The sequence below is a fragment of the Lampetra planeri genome, chromosome 26, assembly GCF_965212315.1.
Source record: "Lampetra planeri chromosome 26, kcLamPlan1.2.h2, whole genome shotgun sequence".
Lineage (NCBI taxonomy): Eukaryota > Metazoa > Chordata > Hyperoartia > Petromyzontiformes > Petromyzontidae > Lampetra > Lampetra planeri.
In genome coordinates, this window is record NC_136132.1 from 9077944 (window position 1) to 9103261 (window position 25318).

A 25318-nucleotide genomic window follows, 5' to 3' on the forward strand; every position below is an offset into this window, starting at 1 on the left:
AAAATATAAAACAATTAAATTCTCACGACGTTTCGACTGCAACACAAGAAATCACCATCAGGTGTGAAATCTACAGCAAGAAAATTAAATCAAAATTAAATCTTTAAATCAATACATTGTTGGTCTGTTTGTGTTTCTCCCTTGTGATGATGGCACTCACATGGGACCATCATGATGTATGTTAACAGCTTCAAAAAGTCTCCACTCGTTCGCCATCATTGTCAACGCGTGCCTGGAACCTTCTCCAGGTGGTCTCCACAACATTTCTTGTGGAATTGTTGCAAATTTTCAAAAGCAATAAAAACATTTCGTTATTTTTGAAGCACCCAGCAAAACCACGTGAGTCCCACCGCTGAGTGTAGGAATCGATGAAGACGATTCAACGCGCAGAGGAATCGATTCGCAAGGCGCCGCGCGCGCCCCGCGGCCTTGCCCGGGTCAACGTCGCAGAGACGGCGCTAGGCGAGACGCTGCATCCGTAGCGGGAGTGGAGGCGTTAGTTCGTATCGATAGTGTTCGTTCGTATCGATAGTGGAGGCATTAGTTCGTACTGATAGTGGAGGCGCTAGTTCGTGGCCGCTAGTCTCGGCGCTTCGTGTTCAGGAGAAACACGCCGCCCGGCGGGAGAAGCGACTCAAGGTGCAGCCCCGTGAAAGCGTTCTCACCCTACATACACACACCCTACACGCACACACCCTACACACACACCCTACACACACACTACATACACACACCCTACACACACACACCCTACATACACACACCCTACACACACACACCCTACACACACACAGTCTACATATACCCACCCTACATACACACAGTCTACATACACACAGTCTACATACACAGTCTACATACACACAGTCTACATACACACCCCCTACGCACACACTCTACGTACACACACCCTACACACACACACCATACACACACGCATCCTGCTCACCCTACATACACTCACCCTACACACACACACCCTACATACACACACCCTGCTCACCCTACACACACACCCTGCTCACCCTACATACACACACCGTACACACACATCCTACACACACACCCTGCTCACCCTACACACACCCTACACACCCTGCTCACCCTACACACACACACCCTACACACACACACCCTACACACACACACCCTGCTCACCCCTACACACTCGCCCCCTACGCACGCTCACCATAGCCAAAACCACTGACCTTAAACGCCGTACTTTGTAGGCCTGATTTGTTCTCCACAGTCTGTTTTAGATGCACAGGTGAATAGTGGCTTTTCATATCAAACCAAACCATAATACAACTCCAGAGTTTACTGTGAATAAACCATTGCTGCCAAGATGCACTCACAAGCCATGTGGGCTGATGGTTTGTTTGTTTACGCGAGGTGCAGAGAGCCCACATGGCCTGTGAGTGCATCGTTTTGTGTAAACAAACCATCAGCCATCTGTGGAGACATTAAGCATGTTTTTTTTAAATATAAAAATGTAAACTAGTTGCAGGCGATTTAAATATACTCTCAGCTCTAGGTACAGTGGGTCAGAGGTCACATGTTTGATCTACTATACCTGATGTTATGTTTTAATATTTGAAAGATTGACAAGGGTGCTGAAATTTGGTTTGGCTGTTCGTCAAGACTACAATTCCACAAAATGTCATCAAATTAATTGGAGTTCGGTAAGAGCAGTGTTGATTTATTATCGTATGGCCTGGATCACAGCAGCATGGAGGCCACTGCGTTGCCAGATGACTGCTCTGTTGCTTATGTATGCATGTTGAACTTCTTTCGCACCGTATATAGCCAACCGTGCTAATCGGAGGTGCTTAAAAAATGTAATTTTTAGCAAACTACAATGACCCGATTTACTAATTCCACAAACGTCTGATTAAAAAATATATAAATACTGTATATGTAAGATATTCTCAGTGTGAAAATTCTTAAATGCTATTTTTTGGAGGCTAATTAAAACTTTTCATTTTAAATGGAATGTTTTTATTGTAATTCCACCCTTTAAGAGTAAAACAAATGCAATGTATAATATCCATCTTCGTTTTTCATTACAACCACATTCAGAACCTTAAGTAATAAATGTGTTGGGAATGTGTTCACCATCCCCGGTGTTCTGTGCAGGTAACGTCAGTATCATGGAGACTGCGGTTGAGACCGTGGCGAGTGAACTGTCGTGCATGAACACTGGACATGACGATGGTGAAAAGGCTCAACAACCCCAAGAGAACGTCGGCGAGGGTGATAAGGCAGCGGGTGAGTTATCTTGAACACTGTGTTGGCCTCAAATACAGGTAGTCCCCGACTTACGATGGAGATGCGTTACGACGACCCCATTGTAAGTCGAAAATATCGTAAGTCGAAAATGTCCTAGCCTACCCAGCAGTCTTAAAGAATGGTGATAATTTAGCAAAATAGAGCAATTTACAGTACCGTACTGTATAAACTTTATGCGTACAGTACATCCCGGCAGCGTCCCAACGTACAGTATCGTACCTCGTACGCTGCTGCGTTTGCCAGCCACGCGAAATGTCGAATATTTTACAATTTTGTCATATTGCTATCGCCATCGTAAGATCGAAATATTGTAAGTCGCCTTGTAACGTATCCAATATTCACTCGCTTTCGATGAGAGAGAACAACTCGGAGGCGTGAGGAATTGCAGACAAGCAGGAAGGCAGTAGCCAGGCGGTGAGCCGGTGCTTCCAACAATTGCCCAAACTCTGTGGCCCTCTATATATTAAGATGCTTTCAGCCAATTCACGAGTGTTAATAAATGTGGGAGGAAACTGGAGCACCCAGAGGAAACCCTCGTACGCGATGGGGCAATATCTCTATCCCATACAGATGGATCAAAGATGAGTCTCAATTTTTCTGTTCCACGTTCTCCTGGCAAGCATGGCAGGGCACCTCAATGCCCACGGGAAGAGAGTGTCATAACATTTGTGCGATCCACTAATCCACACCGCCACAGTTCTGGATTACAAGCGTATGCCACCACCGTCCGAATAAATAATAATAAACATGTAATCGGTATTCAGAAACGATTCTTTATGAGCTGTAAGATAAAAAAAAATCCATGGCTAATTAGAATGAAACTTTAAATCTCATACCATCCGGGGCCATGCTGTAGTGTATAGCCTCGGTATCTATAAATATACCCAGCATTCACTGTTTTACATCCTATCCTGTATTGCTTGAAATGTATGGCCATCAATTTTAATATTAAAATCAAGGTTAAGAGATTTCTATGGTCAATTTTGTTAACATTACCACCTCTCTCCATCCTTTCCCTCTGCTTAATCCCCCAACTGTTGACAAAGTTGGCATCTCCACTCTTCTAATTATTGTGTCAGTTCACTTGCAATTAGAAAAAAATTCTCACAACTAAATTTAGCAATTAGATCGGCATTTTGGCAAAAATTGCCCCAGCTCTCTAAGTGGCCTAATCCAAAAATGTTATTACGATTCAGTGATATTTCTGCTTACCAATGTATATGTCATTTATACATCTTCTCTAGGTGACAGTGATTGGTGGATGGGCAGCAGTGATGATGAGGAAATCAAGCCTGGGTGCCCAGACTGGATGCCCAGCCCAGAACAGATTCGTACTCTGTTTGAGTGTATCGCTAAGGAAGTAAGTTTTGCGAATCAATCACAGTAGTTTAACTCCTAACACTCAATACACATCTTCTTGGTTCTTTCGATAAAGTCACGTAGAAGGGAAGTAATAAAATAATAAAAATAAAACATAATAAAACAATTATTTTTATTATTTTATTACTTCCCTTCTACGTGACTTTAACGAAAGAACCAAGAAGATGAATCCCTGCAGTCACGAAAGCTTTAAATCGAAACTCAATACACACCTTCATGGAAGATAATGTTTAACGAATACATAATTAATATACACAAAATATCATAATTATGTATAAAATTATGTTATTTTAATCCGTCTTGAACTCCTGGACCAATGTTTCCCAGCAGCCTTTGTTTAAAACCAGGAAACTTCTGGACTGGCTCTTCTTTCTGGGTGCATGAGTCGAGTCCAGTCTAATAAACAATTGCTGCTCACATGCCAAACGATGTAGATAAGAGCAGCTCTGCCCCCCCCCCCCCCGCTGTGTGGTTCATGGGGTTTTTTTTGTCCATAGGTCATTGCACTGGTTAGTGTGGGTCAATGACAGTAGGGAGCATAGCTGTGGGAGCATAGAAGTACAGTAGTACAACAGTGGCTTTTGCTGCACTGTCCTCTGCTGCCCATCACATAGCCCCACATCCGAGTTTTAGCCTGTTTGTATACGAAAACCTACGTTTTAAGTTCAACAGATGTAAGTTCATTTAAGGGAAGACCAGTGTGATTAGAGCAGGGAAGGATTTTAGTGTTTGGGGTTGTGTGGTGAGGCAGCTAATTGAGAACCGGGAAAGTCGCGAAGCACTTTGCATTTTTTGTTCGAGTGCTGTACATGAATAATGTAGCGTACTTGTGTGTTTTTTGAGAATGCAAAGGATCCAAATGAATTGGCTTTACTGCTGTGTTCCATCTGTTTGCAGACAGGTTTCATGTTCTGCAATAGCTTAAAACCCTCTTATATTAAATGACTTAAGCATTATTAAAATCATTGTAATATCAATTGCATGTGGATAGATGGCAGGGAATACCTATCTCACTCTCTTCCACAAATGTAGCTACCGACATACCTCTTGGCATTGAATTATGGCATCTGTCATAACATGATTTGAGCCTCTAATTTAAAAGGTATTCTAAACAAATGAATAAGTGAATACCATTAAAAGAAAATCATGTTCAGGTTTATTTTGTTTTAAGCTGGTGAGAACTCAAGAGATATGGATAGTCTCTTTGGGACTTTACCATTAAAACTAATATCATTTCAATGTACACTCTGTGTTAAGGGGTCACTTCCACTAAAAATGACACATTTGCCTCGGCGCCCGCCCACCCCGGAACCCCAATGTCCGGATGAACCGGAAGAAGAAGGCCGAACAGAGCAGCCAGATGGGCAAAAGAGTGAAACACTGGACGGAAAGTAAGTCTCACGGTCACACATCTGTAAAACCCGGCCAGGTGGCTGAGCCATAGAGCGAGTGGCTGGCAATCGGAAGGTTGAGAGTTCAAATCTTGGCTGGGGGTTTACTTAGCGCATTAGTCTTCCGGGGTTGATAAAATAAGTACCACCGTGTGGGCAAGTCAAAAGTGGTTGCCCTATGGATATATTTGCTCCCCCCTGAGGAATGTCGAATTTCCACTACTGTCTCAGGGCTGTGAACAGGTCATGAGTACCAGTGCCTCAAAGCGAGTTTAAGCAGGAAATAAATGTAAAAAAATGTTAACTGTATGTCTGTCAGCCAAATTGCCTGGAATAATCCAGAGACGTATTGAATACGATTTTGAATGCGACCTCTGTTAAACCACTAAGCTTTGGCCTCAGTCAAATATCTGTGACTAAAACAATCGCAGTTAGTGGGGTGCACTTGAAAAACTACGCTCCCGCACTTCCCATATTGACGCCGCCTCGATACTCACAAATGTCATACTCCCATTTACCTATAATGGCTTTACTAACATCATCTTAAAATAAAAATATATACACATTCAGTAATACATCTTTATATAACAATTAAATACTGAATGGGCTTCTCACAACAGGAAATGGGTACGCGTTATGCCTGTTTCCACTGTCGCAATTGTTTTATTTACAATATTTACTGGATAAACACATGCAATGGAAACTTAGCGATTGTTTAGTGACACATTTTTCTAATTTTTTATAAAATACACTCTTCTATTTGTGTCATGTGTGAATGTGCAGGTGTGACACCCCATCAGAATTTGATTTTAACGAGGAACTGACTCCAAAGAAAACCAACGACAAAAAGCTATTCAGTCCACGTAGGACTCCAGGTAATCCGAGTGCTCTACTTTTGTATGGTAACACTTGTCTGCAGTGAAGTGGGGGAATGGTTTCGATATGAGGAGATGATTTAAAATTATCCTCAGGCCATTACAAGAACTGCAGGCACGTCGCTCCATGCCGAGTCATGCATGTGCCATGATACGGGGTGACGCAATAAATAGTGCGTTCATTTACATATGAATATCACGTGAGATTAATTGATAGTAAGGACGTAGACTCGCCGAATCTCTATCAGTAATATTTAGTTTACGTGGATTCATCTCGTATCAGTCACCAACCCACGGCATTGCAGGAGCCCGCCCGCCAACGGGGATTCCTCGTGTGACGTCGTAACAGGCAACTAGGGCTTCTGTTTGAGCTCGCGAAGCCAAGAGACACTGGGTAGACAAGGAGCTCCTCTGTGCCTGGGCTTCATAGGTTGAGCCCGGCAGAACCTGGATGTGTTTAGTTATGTAAGCACACCAGATAAATGACCGCACCGCGTAATGGAGCAAACCACTTAATCCAGCAATTAATCCTCCAATTCGAACACTTTCTGCAAATGTTGACTCGTCAGACAGAGCAGTGCTTGCATACAGGCTGAAAACAAAAGGGTGCTCAAAAGTTGGTTTCTCGACAACGAAAGGTGCAGATTGTGACCACTGGATTCAGAGGCAGATCGAGAAACTTTGCAAGAAACTTTTCAGCCTGTATTTTGCAGTTCCCCGAACACGTTCCTTCGGAGTGGGCAGGTAGGAACTTGGTTGGGCAGCGCATTCGTGCGATCCGTGTCACGCGGCGCAAGCTGCGTGGGAGCAGCGCGTCACGTGGTGCTGAGCCCGCCCGAAGCGCTCTATGAAATACAAATCGAGGGCGTGGCTATGCACGACAGACAGACAGACAAATAATCCCTGGTGGGCAGTGTGGAACTGTTTTTCCTACCTGTAATATCAGCAAGTATATGACCGTGTGGAATGACCAAGTACCCATTCTAAACACAATTAACAAATAGGAGACTCAGGGTGAGTTCATATTCCACTTTCCACTGTTGTGCATGGGCAAGAATTGTAACCAGTTTACAATTTTACAGTCATTGCTATACATGAATAGAGTGATGAACACTAAATTTAACATAAAGGTTTTATCAGCAAATAATGTAAATGAACAGTGAGGATGCAGCAATAGTACTTTGGCTTGACCAAATCCTCGAGAGGTCATGGTTCAAAAACGAAAGTCCTTCGGTGTGGGACGTTTTGTTTGTTTAACGTTTTCTGTACAACTGCGGAGCACAAGGATTCTTCATGTTTTTTCACATTGGTTCCATAAGGTATGGCTGTTTCAAGTGTAACACGCACGTACATGCTGCTTTGTTTATTCCAAGTTCACGTTTGTGATGTTGGCTCGCAGGAAGCGGAGGGCGGATACCGAAGCGGGAGGCCCGTCTGGACAAGGTGCTGTCCGACATGCTGCGCCACAAGCGGATGGACCAGCAGCTTCAGCAGAGATCCAGCCAGCACGGCGCTGCCGAACGCGACGCACAAACACCCACCAGCAAGAGAAGCGCGTCGTAATTATAGGACAAAAAAGTTTAAAACCAGTTTTTTTGTATTAATGTACAATGTTTTTCTTACTCTTTTTGATTCAATTGAAATAAAATTTATTTTATTATCGGTGTCTCGATTTGTTTATATCTAAATCAGTTGATATACCTCATTTGCAGTACTGATATTAGTCGTTGCAAATGTTTCCATTGACACATTTGTTTAGTTCTAGATTTGAAGCTTTCGTGACAGCAAGGATTCATAGTCTTAGGTTTTGTTCGGTAAAGTCACGTAGGTAAAAAATAATAATAAAATAATAAATCACGACGTTTCGGAGGCAACACAAGTCTCTGTTTTCAGGTGGGACCGTCACAGCTAAATTTACTGTATCAAGTGAAGATAAATCCAAAAGACAACATCTTTCCTCCCCTTAACCAGTATTTAAGATCTTGTCTTTTGGATTTCTCTTCACTTGATACAGTAAATTTAGCTGTGACGGTCCCACCTGATGACGGAGACTTGTGTTGCCTCCGAAACGTCGTGATTTATTATTTTATTATTATTATTTTCCCTACGTGACTTTACCGAAAAAAACCTAAGAGTACATTTGTTCAGGTTCATGCGCCGCCGAGCGCGAGACTCGGACGTTCTGCAGCCCTGAGCCACCACCAGAGCCCGAGACTTGTGCTTGAACCAAACGTAACGATCTCCCCGCAATTCGGGAAGGGTTCCATCCTACAAAGTGGTCATTCCCCGGGCCCAATCCCGGCACGATTTACCTGGTGGAATGGGGGTGGAGGGCCTATCAATAGCGGAACGATGACCCCATGCGACCTCGTAAATCTGACCCCATGCGTGTCTTTGTCAACCAGCCTATGTCAGCATGGGCCTCATCTCTTAATATGGCAGTCGGCACCACTCGGAGCCGTGTGTGTTATATATATCTCTCGCACCGTTTCAGTGGCACTGCTTGTGCTGAGATTTTAAAACGGTTGCCAAAGCACAGGTCCAAAATGTGTCACAAGTGGCACTCAAATATTGGAATACATCCGAAGCCTTGAACGTCGCAGGGGGTTACGTTCTTGACAAAAGCTGCAATCGGCAATTCCGCGATTCGTCAACTGAGAAGGCAGATGGGAAAAACTAGGGTTTCGTTCACGTTTCTGTTACCCCGACATCAATCCCAAAGGTCACCATCGTCTCTGCACTGCGTCTCCCCTCAGTGCAGTTCTCGCGAGCGATTCGATTCCGCGGAGCGAATTGTGGAATCGATTCGGGGAGCGGGGGGGGGTCACGCCGGTCACGTGACGAGAGAAACGCGCGGGAAACGCGAACTTCTGTGCGGTCCCTCCGCGGTCTCCACATCGCCTCTCTCTCTCTGCAGGCTCCCTCTCGTCTCTTCCACGGTCTCTGTTGTCTCCACATCGCCTCTCTCTCTCTCTGCAGGCTCCCTCTCGTCTCCTCCACGGTCTCTTCGCCGTAACACAGTAGACTGAGTGGTGGTGAGGTAATGGCGAGGTGTGGTGGAGAGTGATGGTGAGGTGTGATCGTGAGTGATGCTGAGGCGTGGTTGGTAATGTGTGTGTGTGGTGATGTGTGTGTGTGGTGATGTGTGTGTGTGGTGATGTGTGTGGTGGTGTGTGTGTGTTGATGTGTGTGTATGTGGTGGTGTGTGAGGTGATGTGTGTGTGGTGATGTGTGTGTGGTGATGTGTGTGGTGGTGATGTGTGTGGTGATGTGTGTGTGTGTGTGGTGATGTGTGTGTGGTGATGTATGTGTGTGTGGTGATGTGTGTGGTGTTGTGTGGTGATGTGTGTGTGTGGTGATGTGTGTGTGTGGTGATGTGTGTGGTGATGTGTGTGATGATGTGTGTGATGATGTGTGTGATGATGTGTCTGATGGTGTGTCTGATGGTGTGTGTGATGGTGTGTGTGGTGATGTGCGTGTGTGGTGATGTGTGTTGATGTGTGTGTGTTGATGTGTGTGTGTGTGTGGTGATGTGTGTGCTGATCGGGGTGGTGAGGCGGCTATTTTGTCTTGTGTTTAACCTGCGGCTCCACGCACACATGCGATGGGCACATGCCTCTTACTACTTGTCAGCTCATCAGGAGCGCTTCGTAAGCAACCACGCGGCACACAACTTGTTAAAGTGCGGGTTTGCGTAAATCAACATCACTGCCAATGCTCTATGTTTTTGCTGTAATCTAAAGGACGGTATGGATGTACTTTATGTTGAACATCTTTCGACGCAACTACTTATTTCAATTGGGGGGCTATGCAAGATGCGACTATTGGCCCCCTCTCCCCCCCACTACTGAAACAACTACGGATTTTAAAAAATTATATTCTTTGGGTAAAGTCACGTAGAAACAATTTATTTAACGAAAAAAACTACTAAGTTTTGATCGCAACACAAGCAATCGTCACCAGGATTGCTTGTGTTGCGATCGTAGTTTTTGGTTATTTTTGTTGTTGTTACTTCGTGACTTTACCGAAAGACCCAAAGAATATGAATTCCTACAGTCACGAAAGATTTAAGTCAAGATTTTTTACAAATAGTTTTCGATAATGTGGGCTAGAACCCTACTATTGTAGTTGCACCGTGTATTGGGTTTTGAGGAAGACAGTCTCGCAGTGACAGCGTCAATAATCAATATATTTAATGAGACAATACTTAAGTTAGCATGCGTTGTGCTTTCATTGTGGCCAATCGGTCAAAGATTTCGTCAAAAGGAGGTAGTTGATCGGGCAACTTTATGCTGATCGATTGATGTAGCCAGATGCGTTAATCGGTACTGGTCCATGGTAGACTGTAGGTAAATTTTAATTAACATTTTTAAATCAAATTTCTTAACACGTTTTGCTTGTTTATCTGTTGATTCGGGGGTCCCCTTTGTGGTCGGCTGGGCCCCTGTGCGTCGCATAACGCTGCCACGAACCCCATAGTTGCGCCCCTGACCGTACACCCCACCAACCTCAACGTTTTGTTATACTGGTAGGAACCTGGTTACACCAGCCCACAGGGGATTATTGTGTCCGTCCGTCGTGCAGGGAGGGGCTGGGTGGGGAGGGTGGGAGGGGTGGGGCTGGGTGGGAAGGGGTGTGGCTGGGTAGGGAGGGGCTGGTCACCCCGTGGTGCCCTTATAAAACTCAACGTTTAACCTACTCACGCCGACTTGTGCCCACCCTCACAGTCGGCCAGATTTGCGGAATACACCACGCCGCCGTTGACCCTGGCCATTGACCGAGCAACCCAACGTTCCTGCCAGCTCCCTCCGCAGGAATGTGTTTGCTTTCGTCAATCTTCATCAAATTGAAAGGAAAATATATAATAGGCGACCTTTTGGACAATGACCCATCTTCATAGCACTATTCCACCATACCTGTCAACCCATACGGATTAACCGTATTCCTGTACAAGGAAATTTAGTTTTCAGGTCCAAACGGCGTACAGCCGTTACAATACGGGACTTTGTAGGGTGAACGTCGAGATGTATAGTGGCACGGGGTGACCAATAAAGTCTGAATCGAGCTGTAATAAAGTAGGACTGATAAGGGGTTGACAGATGCTATTCTTGCATATTGCAATATTCCCAGGAGCTAAGAGTGCCGTCATGAGGTCTTTCAGTTTTTTCAGTTTCATTTATTTGGTATAGCCCTGTGAGCCATTCGGCTCTTGAATCGGGTGTAACCGCAACAAAAAAGGTCTGCTGGCCACGAGAGGGCTTCAGGAGGATTCGTGTCGTGCTGTTCCTTTGTAAGAGCAACGCATTACAGTGGTTTATTACGTGGTACATAATTTGGGTCGCATGATCACAGTCGAACTAGTGTGGCTTGTCTTTTCCATTCATGGAGACGTATGCATCGGCCTGTTGAAGTTCTTATACGGTGAATTGTTAAACAGGTAACAGGTGTCTTGGAGCAGGAATGTCAAAGCCAGGAGGTATGTGATGCTGTCAGCATTCTATGGGTGCACATCTGTGAAAACGAGATTTATAGCTCGTCCAATTCCTTCAGTATAAATAAATATTCTGATTCGCTGTGGTTTTTGGCAGTCTGTTGGTTTTGAGGCACCTAGGTTCCAGAGGAGTTGCCAGGCATTACAGCCATAGTGAGTGCAGTCTTAAATCTGCAGTGACGTCTTCCTCATGTTTTATTCGTGCAGAGTTCAAGTACAGCGCGGTGCCCTTATCACGGTCACAAGTTATTTTTAACTGTTTCCAAGAGTTCTGTTTCTAGTTGCCAACAAGGCTTCATAACACACATTTTGCATGCTATGCAGAAGGGTGATTGTCTGAAGCATTGCTTTTTTTTTTACCTTTCCTTTTAGGGCATTGTTATTGATTAATGTGTGCAGTTTTTTGTGCGTTGTGGCACCACTGCCAATGTCAGTGTCGTCAAATAACGTGTTAAGTCCGTAATGTGTGCGCACATGTATAAATACACATATCGCTGTTCATTCCCCAGTTGCACTACTGCTGCTGCGAGGGGGCTGCTGCAAGGGGGCTGCAGAGACTCGCTGAGTGTCAGGCAGATGAGTGCCAACAGGGGCCGGGCGCGCTGGGCCCAGCTGCTAGAGCGCGTGTCGCTGCGGGAGCGCATCTTCAGCAAGCGGCCTCTCACCGTCGCCCCTTACCGGCCCCGACTGTCGACGCCAGACCTCCCCCCGCATGTGTGGAGCCTCTTCCACCGGCAGGCGGACGCGCTGCAGTTGGCACGCAGCGCCGCCCCAGCTCAGGTAAGGAGCGGCGTCACGAGCCCTCACGACGCCCCTTTCTGGTGTTCAACGCGTGCAACCAAAGAGACCAGGAGAGTTTCCCCATAGTATAATTCCATGGATTAAACCGAAATTGTTTTTGGTGTTTACGTGCAAATGTAAACATTTGTTGTCAGATTTCGATTTAAAGCTTTCGTGACTGCAGGGATTCATCTTCTTGGTTCTTTTGGTAAAGTCACGTAGAAGGAAAATAATAAAATAATAAAAATAAAACCTAATAAAATAATTATCACGACGTTTCGGCCACAACGCAAGACAGCGTCTGAAGACGCTGTCTTCCCGACAGACCTGTTCTTCACCTGAGGACGGCTGCTTGCGTTGTGGCTGAAACGTCGTGAGAATTATTTTATGTTTTATTTTTATTATTTTATTATTTCCCTTCTACGTGACTTTACCGAAAGAACCAAGAAGATTTGTTGTCAGCTGTTCTACTTTACCTTTTTGAAAATAAAATATATTTTGAAATCCGGTACATATGAGTATGGGTTGCATTGTGTGTGTGTGTGTCCAGGAGGTACACACGTTCGCATTTGAGCGTCCTAACCAAGCGACCACAGGTACAAGAACCTTCCTGGTCACATCCTACTCCGAGTTTTGGCATTACTATCATGTGTACTGCAGTGGAAGGTACGAATGTCCTCGGTGTACACTGTTGCACAGTACTTGTTATGAACTGCACCAGATATGTTATCCTGTAGACACTTTTAGCAGACAACTCTCCAATCATACTGCCAATTGGCACTTCCTAGATTGAATTTCCACTGTGCATGATGTTTAAAAAGCAGGACGACAACGCTTATATTTTTTACATGCACTCTTTCAAAACCCAAAATAGAAATGTATGCTATTTTGCACAGGTGTGCACGACTTAAATACTGTATCCTAAATTGGTATGCTAGATTTCTTTCTGAGGGAATAAATTGCTGGCCATAGGCAGAAGAGGAAGGTCTTGAGCCTGAACTTGAAAAGGGGCAGGGAGTTGACAGATTAGTGATGGCGCAGATGCAGTCATTACCTGGATTAGAGAAGAAGCGCACTGCGTCCCCTCTCGCCAACACGGAGAGACCTTTATTGAGCAATTAGGTTGACTGGGAGTGATTGTGATTGGTGGCGTGTTCCTGTAGGGCATCACACCAGGCGCATTACTACGAGGTGATCCCAGAGGGCAGCACGTGTCACTTGTATTTTGATGTGGAGTTCTCACGGGAGAGCAACCCTGACCTGGATGGGGGTAGCTTAACAGCCACTCTCATTAAGGTGAGTAGCCCATAGGTCTGCACCCTTCACAGATTGAGGTATTGAAGGTGCATGAGGGGTCAGGGTCTCACGAGATGATTCCTGTCTTAGGACCAGTGTGAATTCCACATGGCTGTGGTTAAAGCAGCAGGTGAAAAAGGTAAAGGTTTAGCCTTGCAATAAACCTCCTGCTGGGCTATATCACCACCCAGGTTGACACGTGTGCTTGTGGGCAGTATGTCTGTGCATGTATTCAAGCGTGCTACGGGCTGGCTTGCACGATGGGAGATGTGCTATCTCTGGACTCCAGCTCAGCCAGCAAGTTCAGCCGGCACTTGCTGTTCCACATCCCTGGTGCAGCTTTTCAGGACAACCTGCAAGCCGGCACGTTCACACTGCTGAGTGCACACATTGCCGTAGCCAAAAGTACCAGACACAATCGTCATTGTAAAAATACAGATATTTCTTTGAAGATTTTTCTTCTTTAGATATACATATCGCGTTGATATAATGTAAATTTTAAACTATACACGATAAAAACTAAATCATTTGGCATATTCGCGCGTAAAGATAAGAAATTTGACCTGCTGTGTCGTGACGGAACACAATGTGAATGAGGCAAAACTGTTTGTTTATGATACCCATTGTCCAATGCAGTAGTTTGCTGAAAACATGTGACTGGATATACCCTGTCCTGCATTTAGCATGGTTTTAGAAACCCCTTACATATTAAAAGTTACTGAGCCACATCCTCAAGTAAAAACTTGAATGAACTCTGTGTCCTGCCGTTATAATGATTATTTTATGAGTGCCTTTCACAAAACAACATCTCCTAAAGCTCTAGAAATCACAAACAGATTTAATTATAAACACAAAAGAATAACTACTGTCACAGGCAGGCGAGGAAACCCCCAATCCTGTAATTTAACTGTGGGGGAAGATGGTACAATAATAATAATATGTCCTTACACGTGCTGTTGCCACACATACCAGTTGCTACACACGATCTACTTACTTCCATTTGTTCAACAAAATCACCCTATGACCAAGGAGACTGCACAAGCTATTCAACGTCCTTGTTCTAGTATATGTATACAATATATGTTTAAAGCATTATGTGTTTGTATTTTAACGTATCTTTCATAACCCATCACCCAATATTCAGGAAACTTTGTCCGAAAAATATTCAAGCCGCTTGCTGATAAAATTTGCAACATTACACTGCAAGGTGTCGCAGAAGCCCATTCTGTGTGTCCGAGTGAAAGTCCAGCAGTGCCACATATTGCAGAATCCACATTCTCCCAGAGGCTTCAGGGAGAGTTTGAGATCAAAGAACAATTGGATATCCTAGAATCTCACAAAACACTGTGGGATGATACCGACTCTAATGAATCATGGACTGAGAACTGGAAGAGGGAGTTCGACCAAGAGTCTTCACTCTGTGGTTCTGAAAATGATCAGGAGTCGAAGAGCAATGGGGAGTGCACAGGAACCCTGCGTGATCACACAAACACTCAGTTCACCAAGGCAGGAGAGATGACCCTGGACTGTTCTGCAACATGGTATCACCCTCAAGATCAAGGGACATCAGGACCTGAGAAAAGGTCACTGTGGGATATCTTGGATTACAGAGCAACCTGGCAATATCTTCTGGAGGCTTTGGTTGTGAAAGACAAAACCGGACAACTCACCCTGGCTGTTGACCTAGGTAAGAAGCCTGAGTGAACTCGATATTAATCTACAGTTGTGAAATAAAAAATCAAGGTGATTTCCTGCTCAAATGAGGATAAAAGGAGTGTTCATTTGCTGTTTACAGCCCTGAGCCAGTGGATGAAAGTCCATATTCCTATGATTGGAGAGAGTCCATCCATAGGACAACCACTATTGACTTCCTCACAAGATGGTACAGTACTCATTGTATCGTCCCTGTAGGGATGGTGGGCTGAGTCATCCCCCAACCAGGATTTTAACTCGTAACATTCCGATTGAGGGCCGCTCGGTTTACTGCCGAGCCATCTGGCGAGATTCTTTAAATGAACCGTCTGTTAATTAATCTGTCTGCATAAAATATATATTTAATGCATTAGACTGTGACTTTTCAGACCAATGTCCAGCAAAATTACCCATCGGACGATATATAAAATACATTTTTACAGATTCCAACGGTCACATGGCCTTCTAGGAGTGCATAGTTTCAGTAGTAATGGTTAAACACCAGCAAACTCAGGATCAGCTTTAACATCCAGTGTCTCATCAACCGAGTCAGGCTTTCTTGAGCCAATTTTGATGAACTGCAGGATTTTTATAGGCAAGGACCCTTTTTGTTCTCTATGGGCCCTAGTTTGACATGAAACTTCATAATATATAACACAAAATGATCATTAGTGGTTGGCAGGACTGTAGTGACATCAGGAATGTCACTGTATGGTGCCGGCCCGAGAGGGCTGTGGTGCGCGATGCACTGTCATCGCGTACACCCCGTAGGCGGGTGTAGTACTAGCCCTAGCGGGGCTTGGTGTGCACTGGGTTAGCACGGGCACCTTGCATAGCGCGTAGTGCGGGCTCCCATAAGGGGAAGTGGGAGAGTGTCAGCCCAGGGGCAGGGTTGCCCCGGGCCATGGCACTCTGGTTGACCCTGTAGACACGTGATCCGGAGTGTCCACAGAGAGGTCCCCAGGTGGGGGGGCTAGGGGGTGATCACGTGTCCGGCGAGAGCTCTCGAGAGGGATCGAGAGAGAGCTGGAACGCTCGAAGGCGAGCGGGGCCAAGGGCGGAGCAGCCCCGACCCAGGGGGATATAAGGTGGGTCCCTGAGAGGGACTGGGGTCGCTGCATTGTACAAGCTGAAGCTCTACGTCCTACAAGCTGGAAGCTCTACAGGCATCAACACGTGGTTGGGACCGGAGTGAGGGTCAGACCCTTCGTAGCTGTAACTCCTCCGTATAGGGTAGTTAGCTGGGTGGCCATCTGGTGAAGGGGCAGAGTTACCCCTTTGTGTTACGTGTTGATGTTGCCTCTAAAGAACAACGTCCGTGACTCAATTGGACTCCCTACATGACTATAAGTTACAAAATAAATAATTATAGTATGCCTAATTTACATATCTGTCCCTCTAATTATAAAATAAAAGTTTATTTTACACATCCCATCAACCACATTTTTATCCCATTATAAAATACATTTGGTGCATCTTTTTATTTACTTTCATCTTTGTCTAGATGAGCTGTTTGCCTTGTTCCATATGATTTCTTGTACAGAATGTAGTGTGAAGTCTTACACAAAGGCATGTGTTCTTGCCATACAGGTGTATACACCAAGAACAGGAACTTCCGATTGTATGGCTCATCAAAGGCAGGAGTGCTTGTCCCACTGCGACTGGCTCCAGATGACAGTTATGTAGCCCAAAGACTCCCTGCATGGGGGGTCCATAGAGCCAGAGAGGCACTGCAGTCCACGGGGACAACCAGAGCTTCCGGAAGGCCTGCGTGGTCCTTGGAGGCCAAGAAGCACTTGGGGCTGCAGGAGAAGATTTTTTTGGCTTCACTTATCACCAATGTCGAGTGAGTCTGACATCTTAACATATGACCAGTGGGTGCAGTGGTTGTGGATGTATAGGTTGCCTGATGGGTTTTTTTAAAATTCTCTTTAAATAAACTTTTAATATGCTGGAAATTAAATCTTCATTAAAATAAAGGTTATTTAAAATGAAAGTTTATTTTAAAAAGTAATCTTATAAAATATCAACATTTTTATTTCTGGTTATTCCATGCTGACTACACAATTGTCTGCCTATATTGGAGTGTTTTTTATTAGTTCACACAATCTCAGTGTAGCTGGGCTATCTTTATAAATGGCTTTGATAATATCTAAATATTTTTTATGAAGGCTTTGGTTTGTAAGACCTTGGATGACTGGATTGGTTTCCACTAAATCAAATGCCTCAATCTACAAAAAACATGCAATCGTGGTATTAGATATTCATTTGTATTTTCTTGAATCTGAGTGATAGTATGTAAGTAGTCAATGGTAGAAAACGTATTTTCTAAATCCAGTTGATTTACATGGCTGGTTGGCCTCTGTCTATTCAATTATCTGTGGTCTTTATAAACACTCTATACATGTGTGGTAATAGGCTAATGGGTCTCTCATTCTGAATGTGGGCTTTGTCTCAATTTTTTAAGAAAAAAAATGAAGGGATCATTCCTCAATTGAGATTTAATTTATGTATCAATGTTTAGTAAATAGTTCTGCTGATTTTGATGCTTTTGTAAGAATGTGTAATATCCATCACCGGCTCAGAGCCACCAATGCAGATGAGCACTATTCTTAGGTTTTTTCGGTAAAGTCACGTAGGTAAAAAAAATTAATAAAAATAAAATAAAAATCACGACGACACAGGGCAGATGAGGACTGCCATGTGTTCAGTCGAGCACAGAGATGCACTGTCATTCTGTATGTTTTAATGTATTATTGTTCTCTATATGCATCTATGTTCCAGTGTTATTCTGAATAGATACGTTTTGATATTTGCGTGCATTATTGTTGCGTATAAACACCCATGTCATCTGTATACGAATTGTGTAAGGATAATTTTTGTTCATGTATATGGTGTTGCTTAAATGATTCAGCAATTCAAAGTGCTTTACATCATATCTCATCTCAAACAATCCGATAGGCACCCCAAGTGCCAGCTGTCCTGGCACAAAGGATCTTGGCACCGGGCATAAGTTTGTCAGTATGGGGCCATAATTACTATGTGTAAACCTACTTGAGTAATTTGCAGGTAATTGTATCTCGAATTCGGACCGTGATGCCGGCAGACAATGGCCTATTTATTTTGAATTATATTACGCGTTCTCTAACGTCCACTGTGGGCAGTCTGCCGGAATTGACCAGAAAACCTCTGCAACATACGGCGAACACGCTACCGTTGGGCCACATCACCTCATGTGTGTGCGTGTGCGAACCTTTGCATGTGAATGCGATAGACGAACCCCAGGCCTTCGCGTGCTGAGCTGCCTCGGTTCTCCCATGGGCACTCACAGGACAAACACCTTCGCTGCAAACAATGCTCACGGTGACGCCAAACGTGAGTTAAACTCTTTGAGCTGATGTGTACTTTTTGCTTTATAGGACGATTCTGAAAATGCTGATTCGCTAGTTAGTGGCTGGGCACAACGTATCAGAACGTGTGTCTGATTTTGATTAAGCCCGTATTAATTCCTTTCTGTCATTCTGCCTCATTGTCACAAGGGATAGTCGTACCATTGTTACAAATTGTTCACATGGCAACTTCAGGTTGTGTCTGGTAAACGAGGGTTTACAACACACTTTATTTACTCGACCTGAACCAAAAAATCTAATATGAATCAAAATTGGTTGTGAAAGCCTGTATGTTAAAGTATTACTATTGTCTTTATTAATAATCCACAAGAAGTCTTAACTGTGTTGTATAGTGGGCCATCATTAGACAAGTGAATTTGAGATGAGACAATGGATATCTAAACATAATTGTGTTTGCCAGCAGCGTGTACTTCTACGCTTCCTGTTGGTATCAGTAATGTCCCAAGTACCTTCATGGGATACATAGGGGCCACAGAGCCAGTATATATTCATTATTAAGCAAAGTGTGTTTTTATATATACAGTAAAATCCCGACATAACGTGGGCAACGGGGGACTTGAATAATACCCGTGTTATAAGCGACTCGTATTGTCGTGTAAAATACGTGTCTGTGTCACTGTGTGTGGTAGTGGAACGGTTAGCGCGCTGCACTATGAACCTGGCGACCCGGGTTCGATTCCCGCTCACGGCCAACACCAGTGACGATTATCTGAACCGGTCCCGGGCCCTCCCCTAGGTCGACTCAGCATCAAATGAGTACCTGGTGCGGTGTGTAAACATTGCCACTGGGGAGACAAAGGCGGTCGGGCGTGGTGCTGGACACCCACCCCCTCGTGTACCGTTCCGGCCTTCATAGGTGCTCGCTAACAGCACTTGCCCCTACAGTCTGTTAAGGCTATATGGGGGATCTTTGTCTGTGTGTCTTCGCATCTGTTTACCCAACTGCGCTCGCAACCAAGAGAGAGGGCCGGGGGTGTGTGTCGATGGCTGTCTGCTTCATGACCAATGGAGAGGGGAGGCAGGAGATTAATATTCTTGGTTATTTCGGCAAAGTCACGTAGAAGGGAAATAATAAAAATAAAACAATAAAATTCTCACGACGTTTCGATTGCAACAAAAGCAATCATCATCATCATGATGAACCAAGAATATGAATCCCTGCAGTCACGAAAGCTTTAAATCGAAATGAGGCAGGAGATTTTTCGAGGGACATGACTTACCTGATGAGTATCCGAATCTGCGGTGTAATGAGCTGCGTTTTATTTATTGTGGGGTTTTTACTCAGTGTGGTGATGCGATTGCTGAGAGATTCACATGTTAATTTACGAATATTACAATGGCAACAGCACAATGTGAATGCAGTTGGTTGAAGAATTAAAACAATCTAAAGAAAAAACATTGTTTTTACATTCTTTTACATCATTGTTTCTAATGCTTTCCAGATTTCGCTCTGACATTATTTTGTTTTTTTTGCTCAGTGGTTACTGGATACCAGGCGTCTCCATTCCCAGAAATTGATGCGTACATACGGTCACAGCTCAACAAGGGAGGAGTCCAAGGAGGTGGGACCACTTGAAACACTCGAAGCTATGTCATACGTGAGATTTGTATGCAAAACACAAGAGCTCATCTTGGGTGGATCCACCACACGTTAACCCAGGTGCTCTGCAATCGTTAATTTTTGGATATTGCCTTTGTGGCTGTTACCAGATTTACGGTGCTGGAAGTTTTATGAAGGCACCGGACTGCTTGTTTACGAGGCAACCAAGAACCGGTGGTGTGAGAATGTGGGACGAGCTCACCGCAGAAACAACACCTGGTAAGCATTGCCAGCCACCAAGCCCATGACAAATGTGAAGCAGGCGTATTGTTTGCATATTTATATTGTTACTTATATTCTCCACAATGACGCTATTATTATAATTACATGGTATATAGTTTTGTGTCGAACTAGGATCCATATCTAACATCTGGTATTTCACAATCATTTTAAATCAAATTTTTTTTTTAGAACTGCTTTGTGTTTAATTTATTGTCCTTCCCCCGCACCTCCGATTAGCATGGTTGGCTATGTACGGTGCAAAAGAATTTCAACATACATAGAGCATTGGTTCAGGAAAAAACCTAACTGATGATGAGATACGAAATAGATAACCAATCCAGCATTTGCTTGTGTTGAACCAATGCTGCTGAAATTATGCACTGCTAGAAGGCATGGGGTGTCTTAAAGAAACTTACTTTTTATGTGTAAGGACAGATATTGGAAGGAGGCATATTGTCTGCTTGCTTATTCCATTCCATATTGTGTACACAACTACATTCTACTGCACATTAGGCATGTCTTGGTGTATGGTCAACCATTACCACACATGTTGTGATACCAGTGTTCACCGTCACTGGTAGAGGTGAATTGCCCTCCTCCGATCCCTCGGCCACATTGATTGATGGAAACGAACCGCATCACAACATCATGTGGACGCCGCAGATAGCCTGTGCACAAGTGGAAACTCGGGGACACTCCACAGTGCTAACAGGGCGAACAACTTCTCACTGTGGTGCATCTGGTGAACAATACTCCACTGTTATTCATTCCCCAGAAACATCTCTTGAGATTTTCTCCTGCATCTCTTTAACTTCAGACAGCGCAATCTAAATTAGAAGTTTTCGTGACTGCAGGGATCCATACTCTTTGGTTCTTTCGGTACCTACGTGACTTTACCGAAAAAACCAAAGAGTTCAGACACTACAATGTTGATATGCTTCCATGTGACATTTTACTTGTATATTTTACCCCAGTTAAAACGAAATGCTGTTGATAATAATTTGCTTATATAATTCAGGAAAGCCACACTGAGTCGTTGGACTCTTTTTCAGTTGAGTCCTGCATTGGGTTTTTATTTGAAGGTGCATTCAGCCAATTAATGAGTATACAAGTGGGAGAAAACCCTGGCGCCCAGAGAAAACCCACACCCGTGAGGAAGCAACACTTTATCCACGTACAGATGGAAACAGATGGAGATTAGGCCACTTGCTGTACTACCTTCTGAGGAGCCAGGGTATTGGCACCTTCACACCCACGGGAAGGAAGTTTCAGATTTGTGCTATCCACAAACCCTCGCCTCCACACTGCTGGATAACAGCCCACGTGTATAGCCACCACCACCTGGCTACGTTTGTAAAATACGCTGTCGCTTGACACGATTGGCAACACGGTCCTCTGTTAGGGTAATAAGCCAAGATTTTAATTTCAGAAATTCAGACAAGTAAAATTGAATGTTATCGAATTCTCTGCTCATGCAGCTACTTTGTGGACCTACATCAGGGGATTTTCTACCAGAAGTGCCACGACCAGGAATGCAGGGCAATAAATTTCCGCTCTCAAAGTGAGTTTGTTTTAATCCTAAGTAGATATAAAGTGTATCTCCTTGTGATGACATTCAAATATAAAATTAAATTTCGATTTAAAGCTTTATAAAAAAAATTAAACTTTATTGTAAGAAGTTGTAAATGTTTTCAACTCATTGCGTTGTATACTTTGATGTGTCTGTGCCTCATCACTGTTGTATGGCTACTCCGATGATTACTGTTCCCCTCAACTTCACTTCTTTCACCCACGTTGAGGATTTGGTCTCTGTGCTTTTTTCCTCGCATTGCTCCATTTGAAATTCCCTCCCATCGCCCATTTTCCCCAAGCTCCTATAATAAATAACCTTGCTCAATTCATCCTAAACATGTTATCCAGTGCAACTTTGAAGGTGAATTTAACACTTCGGTTTTTGTGACACACATTGTCCTCAAGCGATCGAACCCAAACACCTATTACGATTTGGATATCGACGTTTATTGGTGGTTGCTTGACATTTAGGGCCTTTAAGGCCTGCACTGTTAATAAATGTTTAAATTCATAACCGACACTAACAATGCAGTGCTGTCATCACCTATTACTGCCTCTTAAATTACAATTTTAATGGATAATGTAAGATAATTATCATTTATACTCTTACCTAACTTTAGCAGTACAATTTAATGCTTGTCCACTTTTAGCAGGAAGCATGTTAATAATAGTATGCAAAGGCAAACTGGGTAATGTAGTTGAGATTGTATAACCCTTGAAGACGTATCATTGCAGCTGATTTATGAAGCCATTTAGAATAATTGAATAACAAAGCTACGGAGTCAAGAAATCCGTAAAATTATTTTATTATTACGCTTGCTTACCCTGGAATAAGTCTCAACTTTTTATGGAGGGTACTGTCAAGTTTTCGCAGTAAGGGGGCATGTTGCTGTGTGGAATTCCAATGGAGCAATTTGCATGTATGTTTTCATAATTGGGATGTTTGTATTCAGTAACATGCAAACATAAATAGGTTTGTTTATTGTTTTCAGACTATCCTCTTCCTCAAGAGTGCCTCCCCAAATGCATTCTCTCTCGAGTAAGTATATTTAATGGCATTTGCCATAGTAGCAAAGCACTACATTGTTAGCTTTGGTTTGCCCATGAGAAATCTGCATAAATGACGTTCTTCCTTAGGCACGTTGGTGTTGCTTCCCTTATCAAGTTAAGTTTTTAGATGCTCCTTCAATCTGGGTGCCAGGCCTGGAGAAGATGCAGGAGCTCCTCCAAATGGCAATCCTTGACAGCACCGGCCTGGGCATCTCACTCTGCCGTGTCAGCTGGGGCTGGGGGCATTGTCTTGCAGAAGCAATGCTCCAGCTCATGGAGCAAGTTTACAAAATATGTACGTGTGATTGTCTCCTTGTGTGGAACGAAGTCAACAAGGCACCGCATTGTTAGAACTATCTAGAGGGAATTCCATATGGTTATAAGATCAGAATCTGACTACAGAACTAGATTTATAACCTGAGGCCGACAGAAATGGTCATTTTGTTTTGGACATTGTCATTTTTGTTTTTCAGTTTCAAATGTTTGTTTTGTTTATTTTAAAATATTATTTTCATTTGTGGCCATTTTACCGCTTGTTAAATGTAATAATAATTATGTCCGTGTTATTTTCCCAAAAAACAGCGATAGGTTTGACAATTTTCCTGGAGAAGCTGGAGATAAAGAAGTTGATGGAGAAGGCCACACACAGAACCAGACAGACACAGTGACAACCACCGTGGAAGACACCCACGTGGAAATGTAGACATAACGTCTAGCGTTTGTGTGATGTAAATACAGTAGACTCGATTTTCCACGCTAATGACGGGTAGGACGGCTCCGGATAATTCAAAATTGCGGATAATCAAAAAATATCTATTTTCTGCGATCTCTATGCCAAAAACACTAATATAGGTATAAATTATGTTTAAGTCGCCCAGTTTCATGGATTAAAACTCACAAAATTATTGATCGGATAAATCACTCAAAATGAGGCAACTGACGATTTTGATTGTTACTCTATCGACTTAGAACGAATACTAACTATCAATGCGGGTGCTCGGTGGACAACACTTTCCTGCTCCCGCGCAGAAGGGTTGTCTCAATCTAAATTTGAAGTTTTCGTGACTGCAGGGATCCATAATCTTTGGTTCTTTCGGTAAAGTCACGTAGGTATAAAAAATAAAATCTATTTACAGTATTTTAAATCTATTTTTTTTTAAATATAAAATAAGTGTATTTTATTTTTTATACCTACGTAACTTTACCCAAAGAACCAAAGAGTAAGAGTTAGTTCACTAAGTGGGTAGCAGGACCACACCAATCAAAATCTGCCCAGTCGTAAAGGTATGCAACTACTGTACTGTAGGTGTTCACGTGGATTTCGGATTAACCAGAGCACATATTTGTTCGGTTTAAGCACGTGACTTGTAATAAACATTTCCAAGAAAAACAATGTATAACCGTGTTTGGATTATTAATTTAGGCTCGAGGGAAAATCCATGAGTTATTAATTTGTTAAAATCTAAGGTGCGCGGTTAAACCACAAATCGGATAAACCGCACACAGTCTACTGTGACGCTTGTGTCATTTGTACCTGATATGTTCCATATTTAGTGAATAAATAGGTTACAACAATGTCTTGAAATATTAATAAGCTGAATTCGCAGTTGAATTTACTGTTTGAACATGTTTACGCATTTGTCCGCTGTTTGCTATACATTTACATGCATTTTTTTTATTAAAATTATGTTTTTGGTTTAGGTTGTACAGTTTTAAATCATTTAAATGTTTATTGTACCGTATATACTGGACTGTTACGGATTATGGTACGATGGCATTTAGGGGGGCAATCACATGACCCAGCTGTCGAGTGTTATCTGCTTATTGCAGAGGTTCACGGTTGGAATCCAGCAGCTGCCCTGATTAATACTGCGGGTGTAGTAACCAGAAAAATATTCACCATCTGCCTGACCGGACATTAAAGATTCTGTGAAGTTATTTGCAAGAGTAGGCCATTGCGTGCGGGGGTCGTAGTCGACATTACAAATTGCCCGCAAATTACTCATTTGGAATAAACACCAATCATCACCTGCTGCAAAAACTTGCCAGGACCCTCTTGAAAACGATACATGATACTCAGGGTCATTCAAAGTCATCCGCCATGTGCCAATGGCAGATTCGGTTACATGAGCCGGTCAAGGATGTGCTCCCCCTTTCGTACAGCATTTGAAAAGCAACTGGCAAAACATAACTGTGAGTAGTAATCCATCCATGGGCATCAGGAGTTGTTGGGTTGTATTTTCTTCCCTGCGTCGGTGTAAGCGTGGCAC

The 25318-nt window shown here is 43.4% G+C and overlaps 2 protein-coding genes across 5 annotated transcripts; both read left to right on the top strand.

The window, feature by feature from the left end:
* Positions 1-373: 373 nt before the first annotated feature.
* Positions 374-7595, top strand: PAGR1 (PAXIP1 associated glutamate rich protein 1). The gene is made up of 6 exons (XM_078606686.1): positions 374-639; positions 2137-2268; positions 3534-3649; positions 4927-5060; positions 5844-5935; positions 7335-7595. Exons 2-6 carry the CDS (start codon positions 2151-2153, stop codon positions 7496-7498), a joined length of 624 nt encoding a protein of 207 aa, XP_078462812.1. The 5' UTR covers positions 374-639; positions 2137-2150; the 3' UTR covers positions 7499-7595.
* Positions 7596-8022: 427 nt separating this feature from the next.
* PRIMPOL (primase and DNA directed polymerase) lies at positions 8023-24746 on the top strand. Of its 4 annotated transcripts, none has more exons than XM_078606690.1 (13): positions 8023-8975; positions 11936-12206; positions 12757-12872; positions 13370-13502; positions 13718-13865; positions 14647-15189; positions 16785-17040; positions 18469-18569; positions 20083-20166; positions 20315-20423; positions 21905-21987; positions 22991-23036; positions 23628-24746. In XM_078606690.1, exons 2-13 carry the CDS (start codon positions 12003-12005, stop codon positions 23749-23751), a joined length of 1947 nt encoding a protein of 648 aa, XP_078462816.1. In that variant the 5' UTR covers positions 8023-8975; positions 11936-12002; the 3' UTR covers positions 23752-24746. The 4 variants fall into 4 exon arrangements, with proteins under 4 accessions (XP_078462816.1, XP_078462815.1, XP_078462814.1 ...); XM_078606687.1 differs by having other exon boundaries at positions 8027-8975; positions 22991-23037; positions 23631-24746; XM_078606688.1 differs by lacking the exon at positions 21905-21987 and having other exon boundaries at positions 8024-8975; positions 22991-23037; positions 23631-23684.
* Positions 24747-25318: the final 572 nt, after the last annotated feature.